This window comes from Elephas maximus, chromosome 19 (genome assembly GCF_024166365.1).
Source record: "Elephas maximus indicus isolate mEleMax1 chromosome 19, mEleMax1 primary haplotype, whole genome shotgun sequence".
Lineage (NCBI taxonomy): Eukaryota > Metazoa > Chordata > Mammalia > Proboscidea > Elephantidae > Elephas > Elephas maximus.
This window is the reverse complement of record NC_064837.1, coordinates 12,923,075-12,950,192: the sequence shown is the minus strand read 5'-3', so window position 1 is coordinate 12,950,192 and position 27,118 is coordinate 12,923,075. Positions and strand designations below refer to the sequence as shown.

General features: G+C 59.7%; 5 protein-coding genes across 20 annotated transcripts; 3 read left to right on the top strand and 2 right to left on the bottom strand.

Annotated features, from left to right (window-relative positions):
- Positions 1-59: 59 nt before the first annotated feature.
- On the top strand, positions 60-21,812 carry KDM6B (lysine demethylase 6B). Of its 15 annotated transcripts, none has more exons than XM_049859299.1 (24): positions 60-199; positions 6,956-7,074; positions 11,939-12,031; positions 12,308-12,453; positions 12,545-12,686; positions 12,912-13,010; positions 13,125-13,344; positions 13,430-13,522; positions 13,607-13,768; positions 13,857-14,036; positions 14,126-14,476; positions 14,583-16,738; positions 16,845-16,971; positions 17,094-17,199; positions 17,995-18,200; positions 18,323-18,387; positions 18,466-18,537; positions 18,650-18,798; positions 18,971-19,085; positions 19,171-19,358; positions 19,523-19,664; positions 20,057-20,183; positions 20,261-20,431; positions 20,543-21,812. In XM_049859299.1, the coding sequence occupies exons 5-24, from the start codon at positions 12,550-12,552 to the stop codon at positions 20,564-20,566; spliced, it is 4,890 nt and encodes a 1,629-aa protein (XP_049715256.1). In that variant the 5' UTR covers positions 60-199; positions 6,956-7,074; positions 11,939-12,031; positions 12,308-12,453; positions 12,545-12,549; the 3' UTR covers positions 20,567-21,812. The 15 variants fall into 15 exon arrangements, with proteins under 15 accessions (XP_049715256.1, XP_049715255.1, XP_049715254.1 ...); XM_049859298.1 differs by having other exon boundaries at positions 18,463-18,537; XM_049859286.1 differs by lacking the exon at positions 60-199 and adding exons at positions 2,217-3,231; positions 3,392-3,464 and having other exon boundaries at positions 18,463-18,537; positions 20,261-21,812.
- On the bottom strand, positions 195-2,193 carry LOC126062143 (uncharacterized). The gene is made up of 2 exons (XM_049859300.1): positions 1,790-2,193; positions 195-353 (listed from the first exon to the last, which is right to left on the bottom strand). The coding sequence occupies exons 1-2, from the start codon at positions 2,039-2,041 to the stop codon at positions 318-320; spliced, it is 288 nt and encodes a 95-aa protein (XP_049715257.1). The 5' UTR covers positions 2,042-2,193; the 3' UTR covers positions 195-317.
- A 247-nt stretch (positions 21,813-22,059) lies between the features above and the next one.
- On the top strand, positions 22,060-23,107 carry TMEM88 (transmembrane protein 88). 2 transcript variants are annotated; one of them, XM_049859969.1, is made up of 2 exons: positions 22,060-22,303; positions 22,503-23,107. In XM_049859969.1, the coding sequence occupies exons 1-2, from the start codon at positions 22,094-22,096 to the stop codon at positions 22,728-22,730; spliced, it is 438 nt and encodes a 145-aa protein (XP_049715926.1). In that variant the 5' UTR covers positions 22,060-22,093; the 3' UTR covers positions 22,731-23,107. The 2 variants fall into 2 exon arrangements, with proteins under 2 accessions (XP_049715926.1, XP_049715925.1); XM_049859968.1 differs by having other exon boundaries at positions 22,461-23,102.
- A 567-nt stretch (positions 23,108-23,674) lies between these two features.
- On the bottom strand, positions 23,675-24,611 carry NAA38 (N-alpha-acetyltransferase 38, NatC auxiliary subunit). The gene is made up of 3 exons (XM_049859345.1): positions 24,399-24,611; positions 24,016-24,199; positions 23,675-23,861 (listed from the first exon to the last, which is right to left on the bottom strand). The coding sequence occupies exons 1-3, from the start codon at positions 24,477-24,479 to the stop codon at positions 23,749-23,751; spliced, it is 378 nt and encodes a 125-aa protein (XP_049715302.1). The 5' UTR covers positions 24,480-24,611; the 3' UTR covers positions 23,675-23,748.
- Positions 24,612-24,723: 112 nt separating this feature from the next.
- LOC126062160 (cytochrome b5 domain-containing protein 1) lies at positions 24,724-26,719 on the top strand. Its single transcript, XM_049859344.1, has 4 exons — positions 24,724-25,276; positions 25,366-25,442; positions 25,562-25,780; positions 26,309-26,719. Exons 1-4 carry the CDS (start codon positions 24,856-24,858, stop codon positions 26,537-26,539), a joined length of 948 nt encoding a protein of 315 aa, XP_049715301.1. The 5' UTR covers positions 24,724-24,855; the 3' UTR covers positions 26,540-26,719.
- Positions 26,720-27,118: the final 399 nt, after the last annotated feature.

Below are 27,118 nucleotides of genomic sequence, written 5' to 3'. Positions count from 1 at the left end.
GACTTCGGAGCTAGGAGGGGCGGGACCACAAGGAGGGGGCGGGGCTGCGGACGGAGGGGGGGCGGGTGTTTGTGTTGGAAAATCCAACTGCGCCACGGGGCAGAGCGGCCCCCCCAGCCCCGGCCTGGGAGAGGGGGGGGCCGCTCGACCCCTGGGGGACCTTGGGGAGCCTGAACACCTGGGACCCCCCCAGAACCAGGTAACGGGGAGTTGCGTGGGCGTCCGAAACGAAGGAAACCATCTCCGCGCAGGGGGCGGGACGCCTGAGTCGCAGGAAGGGTAGAGCTGGGGATGGACACTGGGTCTCGCGAAAGCCGCTAGGAGGACGACTGGGACTCAGGAATCCAGATCTCCTATAAAAATAAAAACAAGGATGGGTGTGGGGTAAGAGCTGGAAGGCAGATGTCTTGGGTTCCAGATCTCAGCAGGGGCTTAGAAACACTCTCAGCCCCCTTAAACTGGGATTCCCCTTGCCGATCTTAGGGCGGGGCGCGGCGATGCCTAATTGAAGGACAGGATTAAAGGTCAGAGTTAACAGATAGGTCAGTGCGATGGCCCACTGGGGTCAGATGTGGTCAGATAGGGCTATGTCTCAGGTCTGGGGGTTTACTCCAGTTTTTCCCACGAGTGAGGTTGGGCGACGTGTAACCTCTGCCCTGACCTTCATACAGGGAGCCCCGATAACCTCCTAGCAGCATCCTTCACCCCCATGCCCACAGAGCCCACCTCGCCTCACATCACGCTACCTCACCCCGCTAGTTTCCTCATCCCTGGTCCCGCCCCCACTCTGCAGTCTCCTGTTGCCTAGCCTTCGCCCCGCTCGGGCCCTTCTCCGGGTGGAACCTTCCCAACGTCGCCGCGAGATGGCAAGGGCGAGACACACGCTCAGAGCTGAGAGACGTGTGGAGGGCTGTGCCTTGAAAGCAGCCAAAGCCCCCTACTTCGGCCTGAGGGAGAAATGGCTGAGACCCTCATTTGGCTTCCTGTCACCCCAGCACCCCCACAGGAAACTGGCAGGGAGGGCAGAGGGCATAGGTGGGGAGGGGACTGGGAGCCGAATCTCCGCCTCTCGGGGCTGGGGTAAATAGTGGGCAGGGGGCAAGCGGGTTGGTTGCTAAGCAACGCAGATTTGCTTCCTGTGTGCTGTGGCTTGTGGCTGTGACTTGGGGCGGAGGTCGGCGAAAGTGGGAGGCCGGGACCAGGGCTGGACGCCTGGGTCCCGGGAAGGAAGGCAGGGACGCTGCGAGCTGCCCCGTGACAGAAATGGCCACAATTGCAGTCCCGAGGGAGGCGAGACGCGGGCGCTCCGCTGCGCTTCCCTCCCTGGGGCTGCTTGCCCTGTTGCCTGAGTAACTGGAGAACCAGACTCCGCAGCTGGATTCCCGAACTCTCGCGTCCGCCCGGTCCGCTGGGGTGGACGTTCCTAACAGCGGGCCCTGGCAGCCAATGGGGAGGAAGCACTATAGGGCCACAGGAAGAGAAGAAGGGGAGGGCAGGAGGTGGAGGAAAGGAGGGGGCAGCTGCCGGGGACCCGCACGTGCACTCCCACACGCTCGCGCCCACCTCCCCGCCCTCCGCCGCACGCGCCGGAGGACTCCCCTGCGCCTGCGCAGCGAGTCGTATCCCCCACCCCCACCGCCCTCCGGCGAGTCTGGGGTCTGTGCTTGCAAACGAGTCCTGGGCTATGCTCCTCAGCCCCTCGGGACCTAGACGTCTGGGTCGGCCAGCGCTCTTTCGCGAGGTGTCAAACCCTAACCGCCCAGCCTTGCGTGGGAGGGGCCAGCTCTACCTGTTCCCCCTTCCTCCCCAGCTGGCGCCCCACGCTGCCAGGTGGGCTGGGCGGAGCTGTGGTTTCCGGCCCCACATCCACGGCCACTGCGTTCCCGGGTTCTGGCTTAGGTTGCCTCCCCGAGGTGAACGGACCCGGTACCAGCGCCCCTTCCCAGGCTGCATCCTCCCGGGCCCGGCTGCTGTTGGTGGCGGGGGAGGGGCGCTGCGGGGACGCTCCGGACTGCCTCAGTGACTCTTCCCGGGTCTTCATGTCCCTTCTTCGAGTGAATTCCCCCTCTTTGATGTGCCTCAAAACCCTTCCAATCCCTAACGCTTCCTCCCCACTCGCTCTCTGCGCCTCCCTCGGCTCCTTTCGGGCTCTGTGTCCCCGTCTCCACTCGTCCTTCTGTGCCTCTCTCGGTTATATAACTCTTCCTCTCGCCGTGTCCTTGTTTCAACTCCACAGACTCCGCCCTGGAACTGCGCGGGGAGGGGCGGGAGAGTTAGGGACCCAGACAGATCCGGGCAGGCGGCCGGCTGGGGCACGGGGATCCTTCAGATAGGAAACGGGGCCCCGCGGGACCCGGCGCCCCTGTCCCCCGCCCGCGATCTCGCCCGGCAGAAAGAAAGCACACTATCTCCGAGAGGCGTCAGGACTCCAGTCAGAAATGTGGGTAGTGAGGTCAAGGCTGGAGGCGGAGAGAAGGAAACGAGAGGCCCGAGTCTCTGGGATCGGAGCTGTATTGGGGGTAAAGGAGATACAACCAGGACGCCTGGGTTCCTTCCTTCTTTCCTTCCTTTTTGTTTAGGGCTCCCAGATTTCCTAAGGCTATTTCCCAGGAAGCTTAGCCAGCAGCCCCCTTTGCCCCGTTGGGGTCAAAGGTCTGTGTTAGAGGTGGCCTGGGATGATGTCACCAGTGCATGTGCCCCAGGATGGTTGCCAGGCAATGACACCTCCTCCTCCGTTCATCCCCACTCTCTCCCCCCTCCCCGCCCCAAGTCCAGTTCCAGTCCCGTGCCATCTCTTTCCCTTCTCCCTTCCCTGGCCTTACCATCCTGCAGGTGGGAAACCCCGGCCTGGAATTTTGTGAGGGGGAGGGGCGCGGATGTGCTGTATTGAAAGACTTTGCCCCTTTGCTGGGCTGAGAGAACTCTGGATCACTTTTCCCTACACTGGGCCAGAAGAGCTTCCCTTCCAGGCACCCTCCCACCCCCCCTTGAAAGGTCCTCCCAGAAATCTCCTTACTTTCCACCTGCTGCCTCGTCTAGTAACTAACCTATTGCTCCACTTTCCCATTTTGAGTTGAAGTGGAAGTGGTTGCAAGATAGTTACCCCCATAGAAGAGCTGTGTGCGGTATGCGGGATTCACTGGACGTCGACTCACCTCTGACCTCCCCTTCTTCAATGGCGACACCCCCAACAGTGAGGAAAAGCGTCAAGAAACAACACTAGACTGAAATGTTAGGGTCTTTATTCTATGTCTGTGGGTGGAGCAGTTTGCACATGATATTTGGGGGGGGGGGACTCATTTGATAGCTAAGAGTGCCTTCCCTGTTAAGTCCTGGAGTTGGTGATGGTATTGAAAAAAAAAAAATTGGTTTCTGCTTTTATGTACCTTAGAGCTTGGACTGTCAGATCGGACCTGGATTCCATTCCCAGTCCTACTACTTAGTGACTGCTGGGACTTGGAGAGGTAACAGCTTCTCTCAGCCTCATATTCCTAACCTGGAAAATTTAAATATCAATACTTACCTTCAAGACAGTAAAAAAAAAACAAAGGTAGGGAGAAAAAAAATGAGATAATTTATGCAAAGTACTTAGCACAGTGCCTGGCACAGAATGAATGCTTGTCTTTATGAAATACTTGTTATTAAGTGGTGTTCCTTATTTTTATTACTATAGTTGGCGGGCCTGCTCCAAACTGGTCAGGACCTTCGGAGTTCATTAGGAAGAAGTAGAGAGTTTGTATTAATTTGGTAGTGATGGTGATAGGGGGGTGGCTGGGGATTAGCCTGGACTGCTGTGTAGGCTTTACTTAATGAGAGCTTTAGTCAGATATTTATTGCTTTCTTCCCCTTCTTGGAGAAGAAACAGCTAAGACTGTTCCTTTAGCTGTGAAAATAAAATAATTGTATTGTGCTTCTTAATTTTGAAGCAAGACCCCAATCCCCTCCCATGCTCTTCTCTGGAGCCTTTTAATTTTGCAAAGGGACTCCACAGTTTCTCTTGCGGGGACAGGACTGGGCTGAGGAGTGTGTAAAAGGTGGGGGTAGGTGGGTGGAGAGAGACTAGTGCTGGGGGCTGGGGGGGCGGGTAGTTAAAGGAAGAGACCGGAAGGGAGGAGGAGGGAGCCTGTTGGTGGGGAGGGAGGGAGGGGAGGAGGAGGTGGAGGAGGAGGAGGGAGGGGGTTGGGGAGAGCCTGCTACAGTTCTTTGTTTGACTCCGGGACTCAGGGACGGGGAGGAGGAGGGAGGGAGGCAGAGGCTGCAAGCGCCGGGGCAGGCCCAGGAGGCAGAGGAGGGACCGTCTCCCCGCCCCCCCAGCCCCCACTCCCCCCCCGCTGCTCCCCCCCTCCCTACCCGGACTCCGGGGGCACCGCCGGGGGACAGACACCCAGCAGGTAACCCCGGCCCGGCTCTCCCTCCCTCTCAGATTTTTTTCCCCACCTCCCGGATGACCCCTTTCCCCTTTTCCGTCTCCCCGTTTTCCTCCGGCCTTGCCTCTTTTCCCTGGCCCTCCTTGTTCCATCTCCCCCAATTGGACTTGTAGCCCGCTGGCCGCGCCGCCGTCTCGTGCAGCCCGACTGCCCTCCCCTCGCCCGACAGCCTGTGCGCCCCAGGTCTGCCCGCAGCACCTTTCGGGGCTCTGTCTCGCTGCTTCTCCGGGCCCTTGCTTCCCCTCGGACCTGTCCCCTGGGGCTCCGGGGAAGGAGGGAGTCCCTGTCCTTCCCTGGTTCCCCCCAGTTCCCCGCCCCCTAACTCTGGCCCCCTTTCTCCTTTTAGCAGTCTCCAGGGGTGGGGAGAGAACCGGAATTTGGGGGGCCCGCTGGAGGGGCAGGGGGCTGTATGTCGCTGGGGAAAGGGACTGTGAGTGTGTGTGAAGTGGGGGTGGGGGGCGATTAGAGAGCCAGCCTTTTCTCTCTGTTGTCCCTTTAAATGGCCCTCACGTTTCTGGGGACTCGTGTAGGGGAGATGGCAAGCCGCCTGCCTGGGGGGGCAGGGCCCTCGGTTTGTCCACACAATCAGGGGTGGTAATGATTTAAAGGGACAGCCTCGTGTGGCCACTGCCACCCTGTGCCGGCAGGAGGGGGAGCCGGCAAGCCGAGTCAGGGGAGGCTGGGCTGGCTGGCAGAGCCCTGGAGGCTGAGTCTGTTGTGGGGCCTGCCAGGTCTGGAACGGTACAAGGAGGGGTGACAGCCTGTCTGGGGGACACTCAGACTGGGCTTTCTCCACAGCCCCGCCTTTGGGTTCATTGACTCCTCGACCAAGAATCCTCGAGTCCAAACTACAGAGTCTAGCAGCCACCAGGTGGGGGCCTTAGGCATGTCTGTTGGTCAGCAGCTTGGCCTGGGCACTTTGGAGCTGGCCCTTCAGCTTCCCCTTTTGTTGTTTGGCTCTGTGCACAAGAAAGCCCCAGCCCCTCCCCCAGCTCCCCCTTCCCATCCACTTGCCCCCCCCCACCCCACACACACACCCACCCCAGCTGTTGGGCAGATGAATTACAGCCTGCGGCTCAGGGCCAGGGCTGGTGAGGGATTAAAGCTCTGGGGCTGGTTCTTTAAATGGCTACTGGCCCCTCCCCCACTCTGATGTCCAGGCACCCCCACACCCCTCTGGTCCTCCTTGGCTTTCCCCCACTCCTCCTCTTGGTTGTCCTGAGGCCCGCCCACTCCCCTCTCTCTAAGCCAGACCCTCCCTACCGCCCCCCCAACCACATACACAAATGCTAAGGACTACACACACACACACACACACACACACACACACCTCTCACATTCTCTCTGGTCCCACATTCTGAGTGTCCCCGACCCTGAGGGTTCCAGCCTCAAGCTCCCTTCTCCAGCAGAAGGGCTTGCCTGTGTGGCCTCCTGAGCGAGCGTGCAGCTGACCACTGCCTCTGGCCTGGTGAGGGGCCTTGCCTGGGTCAGAAATAGCACCTCCCTAGGGGCAGTGTCATCAGCAGTTGGGAAGCTTGCAGCACATTGCATCATGGAGGCTGGGGGCCAGAGGCCTGAGCCTCTGGGGCTTGAAGAAGAATGGGGGCTGAAGGCCAGGGGAATGGAGAGACTAGACTGGGAGCCCAAGTATCTGGGTCCTTAAAGAAAGAAAACTGTGGTTAAGGGAGCAGAAAACTCAGGTCCCCAGGTCCCGGAGGAGTGAGCCTGAGGTGAGGGCAGGCTTCAGTCTGAGCCCTGGACGCCCTGGACGGACACCTGGTTCTTGGCTCTGAACTTATGTTAAAAGACCTATCTTCTCATACTTGATGGCTAGAAGGGGAGGGGGGAGGCCTCTGTCACCTTTTGGGGCCACATAGAGGAAGGAGGTGATGGGGAAACAGGATATGGCCTTGGGGGGATGGGATAGAGGGGAGGCTTGCAGCAGAGGCCACTTCCAGGCCCAGGCCCAGGCCCAGAGTCACAGTCCTTGCTGGGTCAGAAAGGCTCCTCCCTGCTGGGCCCGTTCATCTAGTCTGGCTACCTCTGCTGCACACCAAGGCCTGCCTGGGGGAAGAGGAGGGAGCAGAGTCCAGAGGGTGGGGTTGACTGTCTGGTGTCTTGATAAGGTTGGGGAGGAGGCAAAGCTGAGGAAAGAAGTGTCTGCATGCCTGGGGCTAGGACAAAGGCTGACTTGGGTACAGATGTCAATGGCAGGTGGGCCTACCTCGGGGTCAGGGAATCTCATCAGGAGGGTCCAGTCAGAAGAGGGATCCTGGACTGGGTGTCCACACTGTGGGCTTAGGCAGATGCCATAGCATGCCCCTCCCCGTTACCACCTGGTTCAGGCTCCCTCCTGAAGGCAAAGGTTGGAGGACCACTTTGGGGATGGCTTTTTCTGGTTACCATGGAAACAGATTCTCCCATCCCATCTGACCCTGAGCCAGGTTTCTCCTCATTGAGAAGGCAGGGAGCGTAGGGGAATTCTCTAACCTGGAAGACCTTTCCTCTAACTGGCTGATTTCTTTTAGGTTCCCCCAGGCACCATGCCAGCCCGGTAGCACCACCAGCCCCACCCACGGTGGTCTGCTGCACCCCATTGCTGGGGGCACTGGTTCCAATGAGACAGGGGCACAGCAGACTCCAGCTGGTAAGTTCAGCCCTGAGTGATCCTTACCCCCAACAGTCCATCTCATCACACCATATGCTTGAAGAGTGGTATGATCTGGATTATGCCCACTCCTCAGAATGGTCCAGTCCAACTCTGAGTATCCCCCCGCAGGGCTTGAGTGGTTCAGCCTTCCTAGTTTATGGAGCTCCCCTCTGTCTCCTATGAATGGTTGAGCCCTGTACTTCACCAGCTTCTTTGCTACCACCCAAAAAACCTTCCTCAGTGCTACAGTTCAGTTGTGTATTGAATTGAATTATGCTAGGGTTTGCAAGGTGGAAGGTAGACATGAGATACCCTGGAGTAGGAGGAGGACTTTGCCCCTGTAAGAGTTGTTGAACAACCTGATTTATAGAGGGTGATTAGAATTGAGCTGGGGATATACTGGAAACCATTGCTACAACAACCTGTTGTTGCCATGGCAATCTTGGCACCTCATCATTCCTTCCAGATCCTTCTGCCCTATTCACTCCCCTTTGCACTACTGCATTTGCCCCCCATACTTTAAGTCTTAACTCCTCTTTCACTCTCTTCTTCTGCCAGTTTACTGCCTGAGACCCTCTGCCATCCCTTTCCCATTCCTCTGTAGGAGAGGAGGGAAATGAAATCTCAGCCAGGTACTTCAGTTCTCTTAGTGTTTCTACCTCGTCCCCACTGCTCACTGAGGTTCTTGAGAGTGGGGACTGTGTTCTTCCATGTATCTCTATTCGGCATGATGGTTTACATATCGGGTGCCTCAGTGGATTTGTGTTGAATGAATATGTGGACTGAATGAGCTTCTTTGCCAGGAAACTAAGCTACATAGTTCACTCAGAGATGGGAGGCACAGCCTCCTGCCCACACCTTCTCTAGAGGGCATGGGGTACTTGGGGTGGTAAGATGGGGTAGAGCGGAGTGGCAGGCTGACCCAGAAAATAGCCTGTGAGGATAAATCCAAGGTAGAGAGAATGGCACAGAGGCAGTACAGAAGTGTGGTAAGAATGTGGCTCTAGAAGGAAGCCTGTTTCTTCCACTCACTTGCAGAATGACCTTGGCCACGTTACCTAACCTCTCTGAGCCTCAATTTCCTCATTTGTAAAATGGGGAAAAAAAGTACCCCCTACATCAGGATTTGATAAGGAGCTAAAAAAGAAAGAAAGAAAGAAAAAAAGTAAGTTACTTAACACAGTGCCTGACATGTAATGTGTTCAGTAAATGCTGCAGTTATTGTCATAATGGGAGCTTCCAGTAGCCGTGAGGATAAGCAAAGATGTTGCAGAATGGCACAGAACTTGCCTGAAGGCAGACAGCACCCTTCCCCCCTCCCGGCCCCCGCCCCCCCTCGCCCCAAATACTTGACTCAAGCAGAAGGAGCACTGATCCAGCAAGAAAGATATTGAGATTCAGGGGAGTGAAGCGAGCAGTCAGCAGGGTCAGACTGCTCCAGGTTTCCCTGACTCTGTTCAGGAACATGAAGGCAAACACAGAAGGGCATGTGCAGAGACACACGTGATCACGCAAGTGATGCAGAGGCAGACCCAGACAAAAGACCGAGACAGGAGCCAGGCAGACACACAGACAGAGACAGCCCTGCGGAGTCATGTAGACTGGGATAATGACAGGAACGCGTCAGACACAGGCAGTGAGGAAGACAAGATGAGCAGATATGCTGGTACACACGGAGACAGACACCGGGACTTACACACAGCCGACCTTGTCAGACAGACTGGTGAACACAGCGCCCAGTCAGAGGCAGACACAAGGCCCGCAGTGACACATAGCGGGCCGGGGCCGGCACTGTCACTTCTCAGTGGGGGGCGGGGAGGGGCCGGTAGCGGGGGAAGGCTGGGGAAGGGAATCCCGGGCGGGCGGCCTGCCCGGGTGGCTGAGTCACAGCGGCGCTCCTGCCGGCGGCCTCCCCTCCGCCTCCCCCTCCCACAGGTAAGAAGCTAGCCTGTCACTCCTCGCTTCCTAGAGGCAGAATGAGGCCAGGCTGGGAGCGGGAAGCGGCGGGGGGTCTAGGTCCCGCCCCACCTCCCCGCGCGTGGAGCGTGCCGGCTGACTGCTCGGCAAAGCCCCGTCTGCGGGGTCTAGTCTCTGGCCGTCCTGTGAGTCTGTGTGCGCTCGTCTGACCCCTTACCTGCCCCTAACCCGCGTCCCGCGCGGCTGGGGCCGTGGGCGGAGGGGCTCCTCCGGCCTCTAGCCCGGGGAGAGTTAAGTGTCTGTGATTGATGGAGTGGGTCTCTCCCGGGGCTCTGGGGGGTGGGCGGTGGGGGGGGTGGGTTAAAGTCCCGGAGTCTAGAGCCCGGATGGAGAGGGCGGAGCTGAGCTTTGCTGGGAGAGCCCGGATACAGGGGGCGTGGCCTCAGCCGGAGAAGAATTAACCCTTTCAGAGTGGCTCATTCTCGGGATTGTGGGTCGGGCAGGGAGAGGCTGGAATGTCTCTCGGTGGAGTATACTGTCCTGTCAGCCTGGCTGTGGTTGCGTGCGCCTGTCTTTGAGGAGTCTGTGGGTGTGTGTCGTGACCGTGTTTGTCCCCCCACCTTGGGTAGTACGGACACTGGGAGTCAGTGCTATTCCTGCCCCGAAGCGAGAGTGAAGGTGAGAGTGGACTGCGAGCCAGCCGCCGCGCATGGGGAACAGGTGTGAGCGCGGTGTCGGCGCTGCCGGGCGTGGGGAGGGGCCGCCGTGGGGACTCGGGAGGGGAAATTCCGCGGGCCCGGTGGTGAGCGGTGTGTGGGCTGCGGAGTTGTGTCTGTCTCTGACTGTGTCTGTGTGTACTCAGGCAGGCGGGGGCTGAGCCAGTGAGAATAGGGGAAGGTTTTCTGGTGACTCACGCTCCCCCACCCCAAGCCTGAATCAGACCCCGGGGGAGGGCTTTGTACGGAGGCGGACGGGGGAGTCAGGCGCCTGGGACCCGGGTGGGGGGACAAGGATCCGAGATGACTGGCGAGAGTGAATGTTTCACGTACAGGAAGTTTTTGTCCTCAATGAGGGCTGTTGTATTCCTGGGTACCGGCGTGGGGGTTTGTGGATGAAGGTAGAGGGCCGGGGGACTGGAGAGGCAGGGAAAGCTGAGTCAGTTCCCCGTGGGAAAGGGGAAGTGGCAGAGGGGAAGTGTCATCATCACAGAAGGGGAAGCTGCATTTCCTGGTAACTGGCAGCGCCCTCGGCACCACTTCCCAAGCAGAGATCTGCTCCTTGATGTCTCCCGGCTCCCCTGTGCCCATGTCTGGTCCGTGGGTCCCGGGACTTGGGTGGGGGCAGCCGCCCGAGCTCTCCTTGGCCGCAGTCAAGCGCTGTAGTTGTCCCAGGGCTTGTAACTGGTAGACAGGCTGTCTCTGGTAAGGACAGAGAATTCTGACAGAAACCCCGCGTGCAAGAGCCGCGGCGCCGAAGCGCTCACCGGGGCACGGGACCCGTGGGATCCAAGGCGCTTCGGTACAAACCGACGGCCTTGGCCTTGCGGCGGGAGGCCTGATTTCACCAGAAACCCTCCTGCCCTTGTGGGAAGGGTGGAAATTTCCCCGCAGCGCAGACTTCTCTCGGCGAAGGTGAACTTTCCAGCCGCCCCCAGCCGCTGGCCGCGCGCTCTCCCCCGGCTTCCTGCTCGGCGCTCGCTCCAGCTGGAGCGCTGGCCCCGCCCCCGCCGCTTTGTACTCGACACTCGCCTCTCGCCGCTCTTTGTACTCTAGACTCTCAATGGACCGATCCCGGGAGCGGAGCCGGCTCCCTACCTGCGGGGACGCCGGGTAGGCACGGAGCAGGCTCAGGCACAGAGCTTCTGGGCTCAGATAGGCGAACAGGAAGACTGGGGCTAACGGGAAGGTGCCCAGGATAGGAGAGCGCTGCGCCTGTCGTGGGTCGAGCCAGCACCGACGGGACGGGTTGGGGGTGGGGGTGGGAAGGAGGAAGTGAAACGGGTTCTGGGTTCTTTAAGGTTGTGGGCGGTGAGAGTGGGACAAGGGTGATGTCACCGCCTGTCGGGCCCCGCCCTCCCTCCATCCCGTAGGACCCCCCCTACACTTACACACACCGCTTCCGCTGCGCAAGTAGCCACGTCACGGGCAACCCCCGAAATCCCCCCCTCCCTTGGGGGGCGGGGGCCACGTGGGCCGTGGGGGAACCGCGTGGCCCCGGCGGGGAAGGGCATAGAGGATACCGGAGCCACACGAGAGGGGTCATTCGGGACCGCGGTGCGCGACTTCTCAGAAGTTGGAGAGTTAAAGAGGGGCTTGAGTTTTGGGGTCTGTCGGTATCGAAGACCTAGAGAGCCAAGGAAGGTGAAGGAACTGGAGGAACTGAGTATGAGGCTGGGGGTTTGGCCAGACTTTGAAATGGGGGGGGGGTCTCGGGGGCGCTCAGATAGCGGCGAGGGTGGGTTAGGTGCCGAGGAAGTCGCCGTGGCCGGCTGGCTCTAAGCAATTCCAAAGGGTGCCCGGGGCGGGGAGGTCAGGCACTGGGCGACGTGAAATAAGGAAGGGGAGAGGCGCCTTTGTCTGGGTTCTGCATCTGTCAGCCTGTCTGTCTGTCCTGCGGCGGCGGGGTAAGGGGTGTCTCGGGCGATCTGGTCGGGGCCACCGGCGGCTCTTTGGGTGCGTGGGGATCTCCGTGGCTACAGCCGACCCCCAAGCCGCCCCGAACTGTGCGACTCGCCTCCCTCACCCGCACTGGTTACGAGCTTCACTCGTTACGAGCTCCGCTTGCCCCGCCGGCTAGGGTGTCAGGTCCCAGATGGGGACCCTGGGTGGGAGCTGCGGGGTCACACCGGGGTCACCCGGGCCGAGCCCGTCTGACCGGCTCCGTCGCCCCTCCTCCCACGGTCGCAGCCTGCCGGGCTCACCTCCCTCCCATTGGTCCCCGGCAGGCTGTTACTGAGGCGGAGACACGAGTGATGATTGGCTTCCAGGAGAGAGAGGAAGTCCTGTGATTGGCCCGATCCCTGGAGCTCGCAGACGCAGTAAGTGAGAGGACGCTCCCACGGAGGCCGGGTAAGCGGCCCTAGTCGCTCCCGAGTGGAAGACAGGCGACGCAGCCGCCCTGTCTCACCCATCGCCACACAGCTTCCTGCCGTTTGTCGCGGCTCCGAGCCAATCTCCTGGGCCTCTAGGTGGGGTCCCCTCAGAGAAAGCCAAGGCTCAGCGCCCTGTATGAATGACAGAGTGAGGGCCAGGCCAGCCCTGTGGCCCTGTGTGCTGGCCAGTGCCCCTCATCCGTTTCCCCCTTCTTGCTGTAGAATTGGCTGTGAAAGATCCTGGACATCCATCTGGGGACAGTGGCACTCTTGTCAGAGCGAGCGGCTGGAGCCGGACCATCGCCCCAGAGAGCTGGGGCAGGGGGCCGTGCCCAATCACCAGGGCTCCTGGGGCCACTGCTGACCTGGTGAGGGAAGGACAGGCTGGGTACGCTGGGCGCGCACCAGCCGCTCTGGCCAAGTCCCCAGTAAGATCATGGTCTCTTCTCTCTGACTCAGGCTGGATGCATCGGGCAGTGGACCCTCCAGGGGCCCGCGCTGCACGGGAAACCTTTGCCCTTGGGGGCCTAAGCTGTGCTGGGGCCTGGAGCTCCTGCCCGCCCCATCCCCCTCCACGTAGCGCATGGCTGCCTGGAGGCAGGTGAGAACGTGGGCTGTTTTTTCTTTTGTCTCTAGGTACTTCTGTTCCCAACTTCTGTATGCCTTTTCCATTTCCTGTACTCCTAGTTTTTTGCGTCATCCACTGTGGGTTTCTGCCTCAGTACAGACTTCAGATGCTTTTCTTCATCCTCATAGTTCTCTCTTTTCTAGGTGGGCATAAGACTATTCCATTTTGTTGTACATAACAGACCTATTGTTTCTCCAGGTGCTCAGCCAGCATCGGGCAGCCCCCGCTCTCTGCTCCCCTACCCCCTTCACATGGCAGTAGCTCTGGGCATCCCAACAAATCGTATTATGTCCCAGGGTGAGTGGGGGAGTCAAAGGGGCTGAGGGTAGGAGGTAAGGCCGGGTCCTTGGGATCCTCCCTTACTCCCCAAGCCTGACCCTCCCCATCCCCCCATCCCCTCCTACTCTGTAGGACACCCACCCCGAGACCCCTCCATGGGAAGCTGGAATCCCTGCATGGCTGCGTGCAGGCATTGCTGCGGGAACCGGCCCAGCCAGGGCTTTGGGAACAGCTCGGGCAGCTGTACGAGTCAGAGCACGACAGTGAGGAGGCCATACGTTGCTACCACAGTGCCCTTCGATATGGAGGAAGCATTGCAGAGCTGGGGCCCCGCCTCGGCCGACTACAGCAGGTGTGATGAGGCAGGACATAGGGGGCTGGGATTGCGCCTCTTGGCTTGGCCCCCGCCTCACACCTGTCTCTGCCCTGTCCCCCAGGCCCAGCTCTGGAACTTCCATGCCGGCTCCTGCCAGCACCGAGCCAAGATCTTGCCCCCTTTGGAGCAAGTATGGAACTTGCTGCACCTTGAGGTGAGGCTGGGGCTGGGTGAGCTAGGGTGGCGGGCCAGGCCAGGCCTGCACCTGTGTCATCCTCTCTCCTCTTTCTGTCCTCAGCACAAGCGAAACTACGGGGCCAAGCGAGGGGGTCCCCCAGTGAAGCGAGCTGCCGAACCCCCGGTGGTGCAGTCTGTTCCTTCTGCAGCTCTCTCAGGCCCCTCAGGGGAGGAGGGCCTCAGCCCTGGAGGCAAGCGCAGGAGAGGCTGCAATTCTGAGCAGGTATGGTTACAGGTGGGCAGGCAGGCAGGTAGGCAGTGAGCAGGCAGGACCACGCAAGAGGGGATCCTTACACCCTCTTCTCTCCTAGGCTGGCCTTCCCCCAGGGCTCCCGCTGCCACCGCCACCATTACCGCCACCACTGCCACCACCCCTGCCTGGCCTGGCCACCAGCCCCCCATTTCAGTTGCCCAAGCCAGGGCTGTGGAGTGCCCTCCATGGAGATGCCTGGGGCACCGAACGCAAGGGTTCAGCACCCCCAGAGCGCCAGGTGGGCCACTCTCTGTCACTGCTCACCTCTTACCCATAAGCTCCTGTATCCTTGCCTCGTTACCGCACGTCTTCACTTGTTTTCTGTAGGAACAGCGGCACTCGCTGCCTCACCCATATCCATACCCAGCTCCAGCCTACACCGCACATCCCCCCGGGCACCGGCTGGTCCCGGCTGCACCCCCAGGCCCGGGTCCCCGCCCCCCAGGAGCAGAGAGCCATGGCTGCCCGCCTGCCACCCGTCCCCCCGGAAGTGACCTTAGAGAGAGCAGAGTTCAGAGGTCGCGGATGGACTCCAGCGTTTCACCAGCAGCAACCACCGCCTGCGTGCCTTACGCCCCTTCCCGGCCCCCTGGCCTCCCCGGCACCACCAGCAGCAGCAGCAGCAGCAGCAGCAGCAGCAACAATGGTCTCCGGGGCGTGGAGCCGAGCCCAGGCATTGTGAGTGATGACAGCTGTGGTGGCGGAGCGGGGCCGGGGGTGGGGCATGGAGCTCCTCCGAGGTGGCCAGAGCAGCCCTCTGACCACACCTATCCTGCGCTTACAGCCCGGCACTGACCATTACCAAGCTCCAGCGCTGGAGGTGTCCTCTCACCAGGGCCGCCTGGGGCCCTCGGCACACAGCAGTCGGAAACCATTCCTGGCAGCCCCCGCTGCCACTCCCCATCTGTCCCTACCGCCTGGCCCCCCCTCACCACCTCCACCCCCCTGTCCCCGCCTCTTACGCCCCCCGCCCCCTCCTGCCTGGCTGAAGGGCCCGGCCTGCCGGGCAGCTCGAGAGGGTGGTGAGATCTTAGAGGAGCTCTTCTTTGGGGCTGAAGGACCCCCTCGCCCTCCACCCCCACCCCACCCCCACCGTGAGGGCTTCTTGGGGCCTCCGGCCTCCCGCTTTTCTGTGGGCACTCAGGATTCGCACACCCCTCCTACTCCCCCAACCACCAGCAGCAGCAACAATGGCAGCCACAGCAGTAGCCCTACAGGGCCTGTGTCCTTCCCCCCACCTCCCTATCTTGCCAGAAGTATGGACCCCCTTCCCCAGCCCCCCAGCCCATCACTGAGCCCCCAGGACCCACCCCTTGCACCCCTGACTCTTGCCCTGCCTCCACCCCCTGCCTCCTCTTGTCACCAAAATACCTCAGGAAGCTTCAGGCGCCCGGAGAGCCCCCGGCCCAGGGTCTCCTTCCCAAAGACCCCCGAGGTGGGGCCGGGGCCACCCCCGGGCCCCCTGAGTAAAGCCCCCCAGCCAGTGCCGCCCAGGGTCAGGGAGCTGCCTGCCCAAGGCCCGCGGCTCTTTGATTTCCCCCCTACCCCACTGGAGGACCAGTTTGAGGAGCCAGCCGAATTCAAGATCCTACCTGATGGGCTGGCCAACATCATGAAGATGCTGGATGAATCGATTCGCAAGGAGGAGGAGCAGCAACAGGAGGAGGCAGGCGTGGTCCCCCCACCCGGCATGAAGGAGCCCTTTGCGTCCCTGCAGCCTCCATTCCCCACTGATTCAGCCCCAACCACCACAGCTGCTGCCACCACCACCACCCAGGAAGAGGAGAAGAAGCCACCACCAGCCCTACCACCACCACCGCCTCTAGCCAAGTTCCCCCCACCCCCCAAGCCACAGCCACCACCACCACCCCCACCAGCCCCACCAGCCAGCCCAGCCAGTCTGCTCAAGTCCTTGGCCTCCGTGCTAGAGGGACAGAAATACTGTTACCGGGGGACTGGAGCAGGTGTTCCCACCCGGCCTGGGCTATTGCCCACTACTCAGTATTCCCCCAGCCCCCCATCAGGTGCTACCGCCCCACCGCCCACCTCAGTGGCCCCTAGTGCCCAGGGCTCCCCACAGCCTTCCGCTTCCTCGTCATCTCAGTTCTCTACCTCAGGCGGGCCCTGGGCCCGGGAGCGCAGGGCGAGCGAAGAGCCAGCCCCGGGCCCCACGACCCCCACCCCACCACCCCCACCCCTGCCACTGCCCCCTGCCCGCTCTGAGTCCGAGGTGCTAGAAGAGATCAGCCGGGCTTGTGAGACCCTTGTGGAGCGGGTAGGCCGGAGTGCCACAGACCCAGGAGATACAGTGGACACAGCAGAACCAGCGGACAGTGGGACTGAGCGGCTGCCACTTCCCATCCAGGCCAAGGAGGAGAGTGGTGGGGTGGCTGTGGCAGCAGGGCCAGGCAGCAGCAAGCGGCGACAGAAGGAGCACCAGAAGGAGCACCGGCGGCACAGGCGGGCTTGTAAAGACAGTGTGGGTCGGAGGCCCCGTGAGGGCCGGGCCAAAGCCAAGGCCAAGGCTCCCAAAGAAAAGAGCCGCCGGGTACTGGGAAACCTGGACCTGCAGAGCGAGGAGATCCAGGGTCGTGAAAAGGCCCGGCCTGAGCTTAGTGGGGCCTCCAAGGCCAAGCTGCCCACAGCCCCTGCCCCTTCACTGGCTCCTGCACCCTCTGCACAGCCCACTCCTCCATCAGTCCCTGTCCCTGGGAAAAAGGCTCAGGAGGAAGCCCCAGGGCCACCGGGTGTCAGCCGGGCTGACATGCTGAAGCTGCGCTCCCTTAGCGAGGGGCCCCCCAAGGAGCTGAAGATCCGGCTCATCAAGGTAGAGAGTGGTGACAAGGAGACTTTTATCGCCTCTGAGGTGGAGGAACGGCGGCTGCGCATGGCAGACCTCACTATCAGCCACTGTGCCGCTGACGTTGTGCGTGCCAGCAAGTGAGTCAGGGGCTATCACCCAGGGCGGCCCCAGTGTGGCCCCAGCGATAGGCTCTCTGGCCTTACCACCCCAGTGTTTTGATCCTCACTCCACTGTCCTCCCCAGGAATGCCAAGGTGAAAGGGAAGTTTCGAGAGTCCTACCTTTCCCCTGCCCAGTCTGTGAAACCGAAGATCAACACTGAGGAGAAGCTGCCCCGGGAAAAGCTCAACCCACCCACACCCAGTATCTACGTATGTGTGCCACCTGGGCTCAGGCCCACCCCTGCCAGAGGGTTCTGGGACAGGGTAGAGAGGCAGCTGGGGGCTCCAAGCCTGGGGCAGGGCTCTGACCCAAATCTCTGCTGATTCCTCAGCTGGAAAGCAAACGGGATGCCTTCTCCCCGGTGCTGCTGCAGTTCTGTACAGACCCTCGAAATCCCATCACCGTGATCCGGGGCCTGGCAGGCTCCCTGCGGCTCAGTGAGTGTGGAGGGCAGAGTGGTGTCGGGAAGACTGAGGCTCTGGGGCTGTGGGACCCTCAAAGAGAGCTCCTGCTTGAGAAGAGCCTGAGAAGTGCTCGGTTGCTGGACCAGCATTGCACTTTTCTCTTGTCCATCTCCAGAAGTGGCCAAGTGGGGAGGGGATGTGTGTCAGGGCCTGTTCAGAGTCACTTTTTGGTTTTCTGGAAAATCAAACAGGAGAAGCATACAGACTGTAGAAAACCTCTAATTAGGGGCTTTTTCTCTTAAATCTTTTATGGTACAAAATTTCAAATACGTGCAGAAGTAGAAGACAGTACGAAAACAAAATTTATCTCGTTTTTCTTATACCCATGGCCTTCTCTATACCGATAGCCACTCCTCTCCCCCAGTGAATTATTTGAAGCACATTCTAGGCTCTCACTTTAATGCAACCCAGTGATAGTTTAAAGAAGCTGCCATTCATTGAGCTCCTATTGTGTGACAGGTGCTGTGCCCACGTGGCATCATGCAGTCCTGAGGACTCTGGTAGAGGGGCTGAGGCCTGGGGCAGCTTTGGGAGGGGCATGAGGGGTTGAGGGAGTGAGGATCCAGGTAGACTGGGTCCTGGGAGGACCAACTCCCAGCTGCATGTGGGGCTGGGGTCTTCACCTGTTCTTCCTGGGCTGAGCTGCGCTGAGCCTGTGTCTGCCCTGCCAGGGGCAGCTGGGAGTCAGAAGGGAAAGGATAAGTTGGGTCCTTGCCCCCCTGCCCTCTCTGCCTCTGCCCTGATGCCCTGCACGGCCCTCCCTCGCAGACTTGGGCCTCTTCTCCACCAAGACGCTGGTGGAGGCGAGCGGCGAGCACACCGTTGAGGTGCGTACCCAGGTGCAGCAGCCCTCAGATGAGAACTGGGACCTGACGGGCACAAGGCAGATCTGGCCCTGTGAGAGTTCCCGTTCCCACACCACCATTGCCAAGTACGCGCAGTATCAGGCCTCGTCCTTCCAGGAGTCCCTGCAGGTGAGTGGCAAGGCTGGGCAGAGGCTGAGGTGCTGGGGCCAGGGGTGTTGGAACTGAGGGCACAGTGGGAGGGCTCCTGAAAGGCCACTGACCCAGCCCTGGCTACTCCTCTGGCCGAGCAGGAGGAGAAGGAAAGTGAGGATGAGGAGTCGGAGGAGCCGGACAGCACCACAGGAGCCCCTACTAGGTACGGTTTTGTCCATCCCTTTTATGACTCCTTCCCTTCCTTTGCTTCTCCACCAACCTGTGCTCTCCACCCTAGCAGCAGCGCACCAGACCCGAAGAACCATCACATCATCAAGTTTGGCACCAACATCGACCTGTCTGATGCCAAGCGGTCAGTGTGGCCGGGTCGAAGCCAGCCAGGTTGGGGCAACAGTGCTGCTGGGCTTGCCGAGCTGGGGGCAGCCCAGGCCCCTCTCACCTTTGCTTCCTCCTCATCACTGCAGGTGGAAGCCCCAGCTGCAGGAGCTGCTGAAGCTGCCCGCCTTCATGCGGGTAACGTCCACAGGCAACATGCTGAGCCACGTGGGCCACACCATCCTGGGCATGAATACGGTGCAGCTGTATATGAAGGTCCCCGGCAGCCGAACGCCAGGTGCGCTCTTGGAGCGCGCGCGCCAGTGCGGGAAGCGCGCGAGGGGAGGACTGGTGTCCGCACCCAGAGCTGACCGTCTCTGCGGTCAGCCAATGAGGGGCGAGGGGTGGGGTTGTCGCGGAGCGCCGGCTCCGATCTGGCCAGCCATGCCGCTCGCTGTTGCCCCCCGCAGGCCATCAGGAGAACAACAATTTCTGCTCTGTCAACATCAACATCGGCCCAGGCGACTGTGAGTGGTTCGCAGTGCACGAGCACTACTGGGAGACCATCAGCGCCTTCTGTGACCGGTGCGCCCCCCCCCGCCGCCAGTCGCCCCGCCGCGTCCTGCCCCTGGGTCCTCAGGTTTTCTCCTGACCCTGTTGCCATCCGCAGGCACGGCGTGGACTACCTGACGGGCTCCTGGTGGCCAATTCTGGATGACCTCTATGCCTCCAATATTCCTGTGTACCGCTTCGTGCAGCGCCCCGGGGACCTCGTGTGGATCAACGCGGGGACCGTGCACTGGGTGCAGGCCACCGGCTGGTGCAACAACATTGCCTGGAACGTGGGGCCCCTCACTGGTGAGAGGATAGGGTAGTGCAGAGCCACTCAGCCATGAGGGGCAGACTTGGGAGGAAGCCCCTTGGGGCGTGGGCTTGAAGGTCCCCAGCTGTGAGGGGGCGGGCTTGGTCTCAAGTGGCTGGGGGCTTTTCAAGAATCCTGTAGTGACCCCTCTGGCCCACAGCTTATCAGTACCAGCTGGCCCTGGAACGATATGAGTGGAACGAGGTGAAGAACGTCAAGTCCATTGTGCCCATGATTCACGTATCCTGGAACGTGGCTCGCACTGTCAAAATCAGCGACCCCGACTTGTTTAAGATGATCAAGTGAGGACCGTATTTGGGTGGGAGCTCATCTCTGCCTGTCCCAGGCCCTGCTCGTGTTCTTCCTGTCTGATTGTCCCCCGTGCTCATCTGTTTCTCCGTTTTGTTCACTGTGTGTCCGGGCAGTGTGTGCTGAGAGTAATGCCGTGAAGGAGGCTGACAATGCCCCCGGTCTCAGGAGCTTTACATTTTCCAGTGGCAAATAAAAAACCAAATTAAATGTCAACTGTGGCAGAGCTCTGAAATGCAGAGACCCAGGACAGGGGATCGGAGCCAGGCATGAAGTGTGGGAGGCCTTAGGAGGGCTACAGAGCTGAGATCTTGGAGGCAGGGGGGCTGTGCCCACCTGCCGCCTGTTGGCAGTCCTGCCTCACCACCACCTCTCCGCTTCCCAGGTTTTGCCTCCTGCAGTCCATGAAACACTGCCAGGTGCAGCGGGAGAGCCTCGTGCGGGCTGGGAAGAAAATTGCCTACCAGGGCCGGGTCAAGGACGAGCCGGCCTACTACTGCAATGAGTGCGATGTGAGTGCTGTCCCCTCTCCCGCTGCCGCCCACCTCTGCCGCCACTCCTCCTCACTGCCTCCTCCTCGCTGCCCTAGGTGGAGGTGTTCAACATCCTGTTCGTGACCAGTGAGAACGGCAGCCGCAACACGTACCTGGTGCACTGCGAGGGCTGTGCCCGGCGCCGCAGCGCGGGCCTGCAGGGCGTGGTGGTGCTGGAGCAGTACCGCACCGAGGAGCTGGCGCAGGCCTACGACGCCTTCACGCTGGTGAGCCCCGCGTGCGTGGGGCCCGAGAGGAGGGCGGAGCGGACCGGTGGGCGGGTCGGGACGGCTCTCCTGGCGCCCGTCCGGAGCCACCCACCTGCCTTCTCCCTGCAGGCCCCCGCCAGCACGTCGCGATGAGGCCGGACGCCCCGCCCGCCTGCCCACCCGCGCAGGGCGCCGCGGGGCCACCAGCACACGCCTGGGCTGGACCTAGGTCCCGCCTCGGGCCGGGAAAGGGGGTCGGGCCCAGCCCTTCCACCCCATTGGCAGCTCCCCTGACTTAATTTATTTAAAAAAATAATTTTTTTTTTTTTTTTTAACAAATAAGAGGAAAAAAGAAAAAAAAAAAAAAAAAAGGGAGGCGGGGAGGGGGCTGGCAGCCCCTCGCCCGCCAGCGCCTCCCCTCACCGACTTTGGCCTTTCTAGCAACAGACACAAGGACCAGGCTCCGGCGGCGGCGGGGGTCACATACGGGTTCCCTCACGCCTGCCAGCCGCCCGCCAGCCCGCGCACGCGGCTCCTGTATGTACATAGACGTTACGGCAGCCGAGGTTTTTAATGAGATTCTTTCTATGGGCTTTACCCTTCCCCCAGAACCTTTTTTACTTCCAATGCTAGCTGTGATCCCTGTACATGTCTCTGTTTATTCACTTGGTTATGATTTGTATTTTTTTGTTTTTTGTTTTTAATTTATAACAGTCCCACTCACCTCTATTTATTCATTTTTGGGAAAACCCAACCTCCCTCACCCCTAAGCCATCCCGCCCGCCCCTCCTGGGACCGCCCGTTGCCGGGCCCTCCCCAGCGCCCCAGAGTGTGTCCGGGCCCGGCCTGTCCCTCTCTGCCCGTGCGGCCGCCCGAGGCTCCAGCCGGGTTCTCATGGTGCTCAAACCCGCTCCCCTCCCCTACGTCCTGCACTTTCTCGGACCAGTCCCCCCAGTCCCGATCCGACCCCAACCCCGCCTGAGGGTGAGCGACTCCTGTACTGTAGGGGAAGAAGTGGGAACTGAAATGGTATTTTGTAAAAAAAATAAAATAAAATAAAAAAATTTAAAAGTTTTAAAGAAAGAACTATGAGGAAAAGAAACCCCACCTTTCCCAGCCCCGGCCAGTTTTAAACACGGACTTTAGTTTTGAACAGCCCAGGGCGTGTTCCCCCTGGGGCAGGGACACCCGGGGTGAGTTTCTCTGGGGCTTTATTTTCGTTTGGTGGTTTTTTCTCCTCCACGCTGGGGCTGCGGAGGGTTGGGGGGTTTACAGTCCCGCCCCCTCGCACTGCACTGTCTCTCTGCCCCAGGGGCAGAGGGGTCTTCCCACCCTATCCCTATTTTCGGTGATTTTTGTGTGAGAATATTAATATTAAAAATAAAAGCAGAAAAAATCCTGTTTTGATAACGTGCTGGTGATAGCAGGGAGGGTACTGGGAGGAGGGCGGCAAGGCCTTGATTGATGGGGAGGGACTGCGCAGACCCCGGAGAGGGCGAGCCCCTCCCTGGCGGCGCCTATGGAATGTCCAGAGCTCTGGTCCGCTCCTCGGCATGGGGGGGTGCCTAATCCTACAGCCGCATTCCAGGATGAGGGGGGTGGGGAGAGGCCGGGCCGGGGGAGGGGCAGGAAAGAGGGCTATAAGGGCTGCGGCCCAGGCGGGCGGGAGCCAGGCAGGCCATGGCGGATGTTCTCGGGGCGCAGCGACCGGTGCCTGGCGGCGGCCCAGAGCCCCGAGACCCCCTGGACTGCTGGGCCTGTGCTGTGCTGGTAACGGCCCAGAACCTGCTGGTGGCAGCTTTCAACCTGCTCCTGCTGTCAGTGGTACTGGGGACCATCCTGCTACCCGCTGTCACCATGCTGAGCTTCGGCTTCCTCTGCCACTCCCAGGTGAGCGTGTGCCCCGGGTGTGCGAAACTGTGTGTGTGTGTGTGTATACTGATGATGATGGGTCTCTGGGCCGTAAGCTCTCCCCTCCTGTGCTGTTCCCGCCCAGTGCAGTGTCCCACCCTGGTCCGCTTGGGCCTTAGACCACCTTCTCCCACAGTTCCTGCACTTCACGGCACCCCCTTGCCCCGCGCATCTGCAGGATCCGGGCTTCACGGCCCTGCTGGTCACCGGCTTCCTGCTCCTCGTGCCGCTGCTCATACTTGCCCTGGCCAGCTACCGCCGCCTCTGCCTGCGCCTCCGTCTGGCCGACTGCCTCGTGCCCTACAGCCAAGCCCTCTATCGGCGCCGGCGTGCCCCGCAGCCGCGGCAAACCCGAGGCTCGCCTGGGGCCCAGGCTCTTCCCACGTCAGGGAAGGTCTGGGTCTGAGGACCCTCGAGTCAAGAACCACTCTGACAAGTGCTGTCCCTTCCAGTCGGTCCAAGAACTTGAAGCCCGGAAATCTCCCGATCTGCCCCCATCCCTGCTTCAGCCAGGTTGCAGCATCCCTCTGGGAACAGCAGAGTCTGTGGACCCAGCGCTGGTGACAAGTCAACACATCCTAGAAAACCCACTTTCCTCTCACTACCCCACACCTGAAAGTAAACATCTGGGCTGGACCCTGCACACCTTACTCCCCCTCTTGGCCCTTTTTATCGTTAATAGGAAAACTGAATCTTGTGCCCTCTTTTACTGAAGTAGCTCCGCCAGCATTTAAGGGACTGGGGTGAGGGGACTGGGGGTCGGGGCTGGAGTAATTACATATCAATAAAGGATTAGTGAACTGAGTATCTCCTGGTATCCTGTGACCAAAGAGGGGGCAAAAATATTATCCCTGCCCAGTGTCCAGAAGCAGGAAAAGTGTGCCGGGGGAAAGCAAACAGGAGCATCCTTCTTCAGCCTCCTGGCCTTCCCTTATCGCAATAGCAGGCTCTTCCTGGCCAGACCCCAGAGCTCTGTCCCTGACCCCAGAGTCACCTCCCCATCAACTAAGTGAAGAGGCCCGGCCTAGGCCTCCTGCCCTGCTCCCCTTGGGGACCTGAGCCCATTCTCTGACCTCAGCTCAGAGGAACTCGGTGTTGCCAGGCCGGGGAGGGAAACAATGGGCCTTCCGGAGCAGGATGACACCCCTCCCGCCACAATTCTGGAGCAGCAATGTGGGAAGAACGATGCAGGAGTCCACCCTAGGGACTGTTTGTCCCTAGCTCTGCCTGCCCCAAGCCCCCCACCCCTTCCGAACCCGAGGGACATTTGGCACCCCCTGGACGTTCAGGTTGGCACAGTCTGGATCTCAGAATAAACCTTTTGCTCTAGGGATGGGCGTGCAATCCCTGTCCCAGTTCCACACAGACACAGGCCACTTCGGTCACGGGTTTAATGAAGTCTGATAGGCATGCGCGATCCGCGGTCAGAGATAGGGAGGCCCCGCCAGGCTGTCCCTTTGCACCTCAATAGAAACGATGTGGTGTCCGGGTACCATAGCCAGACCCAGCACACGGGGTTCCCCGGCAGAAAAGGAATCTGGAAAGAAGAGTCAAAGCATCAGGGAGGCAGGACTATGACAGGCCTGCCCCTTCTGAACCACCACTTCGAGCCCAATAAAACAAGTGGTGCAACCAGGGCCTGAAGGGGAAGTGCCTTGCGTTAGGCCCCGCCGCATTCCCCGGGCACTGACCCGACGGCTTGAGGAACTCCTGCGCCGAACCGAGGATGACATTGCAGTCGCGGTCGGTGCAGAGGAAGCAACCGACTAGAGTCCGCCCGTCCGTCATACGAATGCGCATTGTCTTGTTAAGCAGCGCCTCCAGCTGCTGCCGTGCGCGCGCAGCCGGCGAGTCTTCGCGCTCCCCATCCGAGTCCTGAGAGGGGCGGAACACGCGCTCAAACGCAGCTCCGACGGGCCTTAGGCTCGCGAAACCACAGCTCCCGGCAGCCCGCGCGACGCTCACTCGAAGCCCAGAGGCTGCCGGGAGCTGCAGTCCCCCCCCCCCCCAACCCCCGCTCTCCCATCTTGCTACCCGACTGCTCCTCAATCCCAGAACCCGAGCCCGCGCTAACCCCAGCGCTGGAGCTGCTTTGACGCCGGCTACAACAGCCATTCTCCTCTCGTAGCAGCATTGCTGGCCCAGCTCCGGCCATTTGCCCCGGGGCCTCGTCCGGGCCCTTCAACTTCCTGAGAACCTTTCGGGTGGGTGCTCTGAGATCTCGCGAGCGCTTCCGACCTTTTTTGTTTCGCGAGATCACCTCGCCTTCTTCTCTGCCTCCTAGTCTCCTGGGCAACTGCAGAGATCTCGCGAGCTTCTACTTTTCTGGCGCTGTGGCTGAGGCCTATTACACAGGAGTCTTAAGATATCGCGAGAAATTTATCTCTAATTTGTTAAACATATTTTGGGAAACGTGGAATTTAGCGAGAATATCTTCTTTTCATAACCCTCTGCCTCCTTTTTTTCTGCCTGATGAGATATTCTGTTCTAAATATCCCCAGTCGCTAGGAATCAGAATTGACTCCACGGCAATGGGTTTGGGTTTTTTTTTTTTTAATGTGCTAGATTACCAAATCGCGCTACATTTCCCGCGGGCACGTGCAGCCCAAGCACCACCCCGTGCGTATGCATGGCTGATCTCCGTCTACGGTGGCCGAGAAGGGACAATGGTTTCCATGTCAGCGGGTAAATACGCTCCGCTGAGCTCCTGCACCTTGAGTGGATGTAGTCGTGAACGTTTGCTGAGGAGCAAAGAAGCAACTGAGGAGACGGTGGCCCATAGAGCTAGAGTCATGCCGCGCCGGGGCCTAGTGGCCGGGCCAGACTTTGAATTTTTCCAGCGTCGCTATTTCACGCCGGCAGAGGTGGCCCAACACAACCGGCCCGAGGACCTTTGGGTGTCTTACCTGGGCTACGTGTATGATCTAACGCCGTTGGCACAGAAGTACAAGGGTAAGGGCCACACGTCGGACGAGGGCCGGGGCCGGGGTGTGTGTCTGGTTCGTGGGTGGTTGGCAGTGACAGCGGCTGCTCCTTTCCAGGGGACTTGCTGTTGAAACCCATCGTGGAAGTTGCAGGCCAGGACATCAGCCACTGGTTTGACCCAAAGACCAAAGACGTGAGTTCTGCTGGAACCTGGGGTTGGTGAGAGAGGCGCTGGAGAGCGGAGGTGGGCAGGAAAAGCCCGAGCCCGCGAGTGACTGCTCTGACCTCCGCTCCCCCTACCCTGCTTTAAAGATCCGCAAGCACATAGATCCCCTGACCGGCGCTCTGAGGTACCGCACCCCGCGGGGCCGCTTCTTGCACGTCCCTCCTCAGCTACCCCGTTCGGACTGGGCCAATGATTTCGGCAAGCCCTGGTGGCAGGGGTCGCATTACGAGGTAGGGCGACTGTCTGCGAAGACCCGGCACATCCGCATCATTAACACGCTCACTTCGCAGGAGCAGACATTGGAGGTGAGAACTGGGGGCTGGGGGCTGTTTAGAGGGAACTGGGGATCCTGGCGGATCTCCAGGCCATCAGCTCTTCATAGCTGGTAGGAACTGTGTTTTTTCACTTCTTAGGGGCCCCGACCACCTAGGTTCCAGGGTTGGGAATCCCAGGAGCGACTGGTCACATAGTGTCTGGGTCTTTACAGGCCCAGGGCGGCAGTTATGAAGCTTGGTGATGTGGTCCTTGGAAGCTCTTACATGCTGTTTTAGACAGCAGTTGGACTCTGCTATTGGTCTATTCTAGTGTGAGGATGAGGTGAGTGGGGAGTGGCTTTGACCCTCTAGGGCCATCTGTTTGTTAGAAGTGGCTCCCATGAAGATAGGTTGGAGTTTTAACTTCATTTCTGGGACTCTGGAGTGCCTGAAGCTACTCTCTGCCCAGAGAGGAACTCTGATCCCAGCTCTATCATCTTTTGGGCTCTGGGTCTTAGCTTGGCCTGGGTGTGTGTTCCATTTAGAATTCTGGGGGTGGGGTGCTTCTATGTTCTCCAGGTGGGAGCCCTGGAATCAATGTGGGAAATCCTACACCGCTATCTCCCCTATAACGCACACGCTGCCAGCTACACATGGAAATATGAAGGGAAGAACCTGAAAATGGACAGTACCCTGGAGGAGAATGGGATCTGGGATGAAGACGAAGAATTTGACTGGCTCAACATGGACAGTACACTCTACACACCTGCATTACTGCTGTACTTCAACGATGATCTCACTGAGCTATAAGGAGGGATTTGTATGCTTATGTACACTTGAGACATACTTTGAGTTTGGCTGTTTCTGTGCTCTGAAGAGGTGGGGTGATCAGTGCCTGGACCTAGATGTCCACTCCTCTCTGAGAACTGACCTATCCAGTTCAAAAAAGGTCCTCTTCCCCAGCTCCATTACAATCTGCTCCAAGAAAATTGAGAACTGTAGAAATGAATTAACTAATTAATTTTTAGTGATACAAGGATATGAAGATATCTTGGATCAGGAAGGTGTAGAAAAGGATGTCAGGTAGAGCTCGGGTGGAACTTTTTGATAGTAAGGGAAGTCCTACATGTATGGAAAATATTTTGGTAATGATGGAAATAACGGGTTGGATGCAGGAAGATCAGAATTACAAAGACAGGAGTAGGAAGTGTCTATTGACTGTACAAAACAGGCTTATTTCCCTTCTACAATAGTATCTGGCACCTGAAGCCCCAGGGAAAGAAAGGAAGTGAATGGTTACTAGGTAATTCAAGCTAGATATTATGCTCAGTGCTTTATACATCCTCTTTAATACAACTACCAAATAAGGTGGATACTACTACCGCTATT

What these genes read in the sequence shown, in the direction of transcription:
- LOC126062143 (XM_049859300.1), bottom strand. Translation starts at nt 2,041, where the DNA reads ATGAAGACCCGGGAAGAGTCACTGAGGCAGTCCGGAGCGTCCCCGCAG. An exon ending in TGGGGAGGAAGGGGGAACAG is followed by an intron (nt 354 to 1,789) that starts GTAGAGCTGGCC and finishes TTATTTTTATAG; the next exon opens with GAGATCTGGATTCCTGAGTC.
- KDM6B (XM_049859284.1), top strand. Translation starts at nt 12,550, where the DNA reads ATGCATCGGGCAGTGGACCCTCCAGGGGCCCGCGCTGCACGGGAAACC. An exon ending in GAGGCTGCAATTCTGAGCAG is followed by an intron (nt 13,769 to 13,856) that starts GTATGGTTACAG and finishes CTTCTCTCCTAG; the next exon opens with GCTGGCCTTCCCCCAGGGCT. An exon ending in CACCCACACCCAGTATCTAC is followed by an intron (nt 16,972 to 17,093) that starts GTATGTGTGCCA and finishes CTGATTCCTCAG; the next exon opens with CTGGAAAGCAAACGGGATGC.
- TMEM88 (XM_049859968.1), top strand. Translation starts at nt 22,094, where the DNA reads ATGGCGGATGTTCTCGGGGCGCAGCGACCGGTGCCTGGCGGCGGCCCA. An exon ending in GCTTCCTCTGCCACTCCCAG is followed by an intron (nt 22,304 to 22,460) that starts GTGAGCGTGTGC and finishes CTTCTCCCACAG; the next exon opens with TTCCTGCACTTCACGGCACC.
- NAA38 (XM_049859345.1), bottom strand. Translation starts at nt 24,479, where the DNA reads ATGGCCGGAGCTGGGCCAGCAATGCTGCTACGAGAGGAGAATGGCTGT. An exon ending in AAAGCAGCTCCAGCGCTGGG is followed by an intron (nt 24,200 to 24,398) that starts GTTAGCGCGGGC and finishes CGCCCCTCTCAG; the next exon opens with GACTCGGATGGGGAGCGCGA. An exon ending in GGAGTTCCTCAAGCCGTCGG is followed by an intron (nt 23,862 to 24,015) that starts GTCAGTGCCCGG and finishes TCTTCTTTCCAG; the next exon opens with ATTCCTTTTCTGCCGGGGAA.
- LOC126062160 (XM_049859344.1), top strand. Translation starts at nt 24,856, where the DNA reads ATGGGTTTGGGTTTTTTTTTTTTTAATGTGCTAGATTACCAAATCGCG. An exon ending in GTTGGCACAGAAGTACAAGG is followed by an intron (nt 25,277 to 25,365) that starts GTAAGGGCCACA and finishes GCTCCTTTCCAG; the next exon opens with GGGACTTGCTGTTGAAACCC. An exon ending in CGCAGGAGCAGACATTGGAG is followed by an intron (nt 25,781 to 26,308) that starts GTGAGAACTGGG and finishes TATGTTCTCCAG; the next exon opens with GTGGGAGCCCTGGAATCAAT.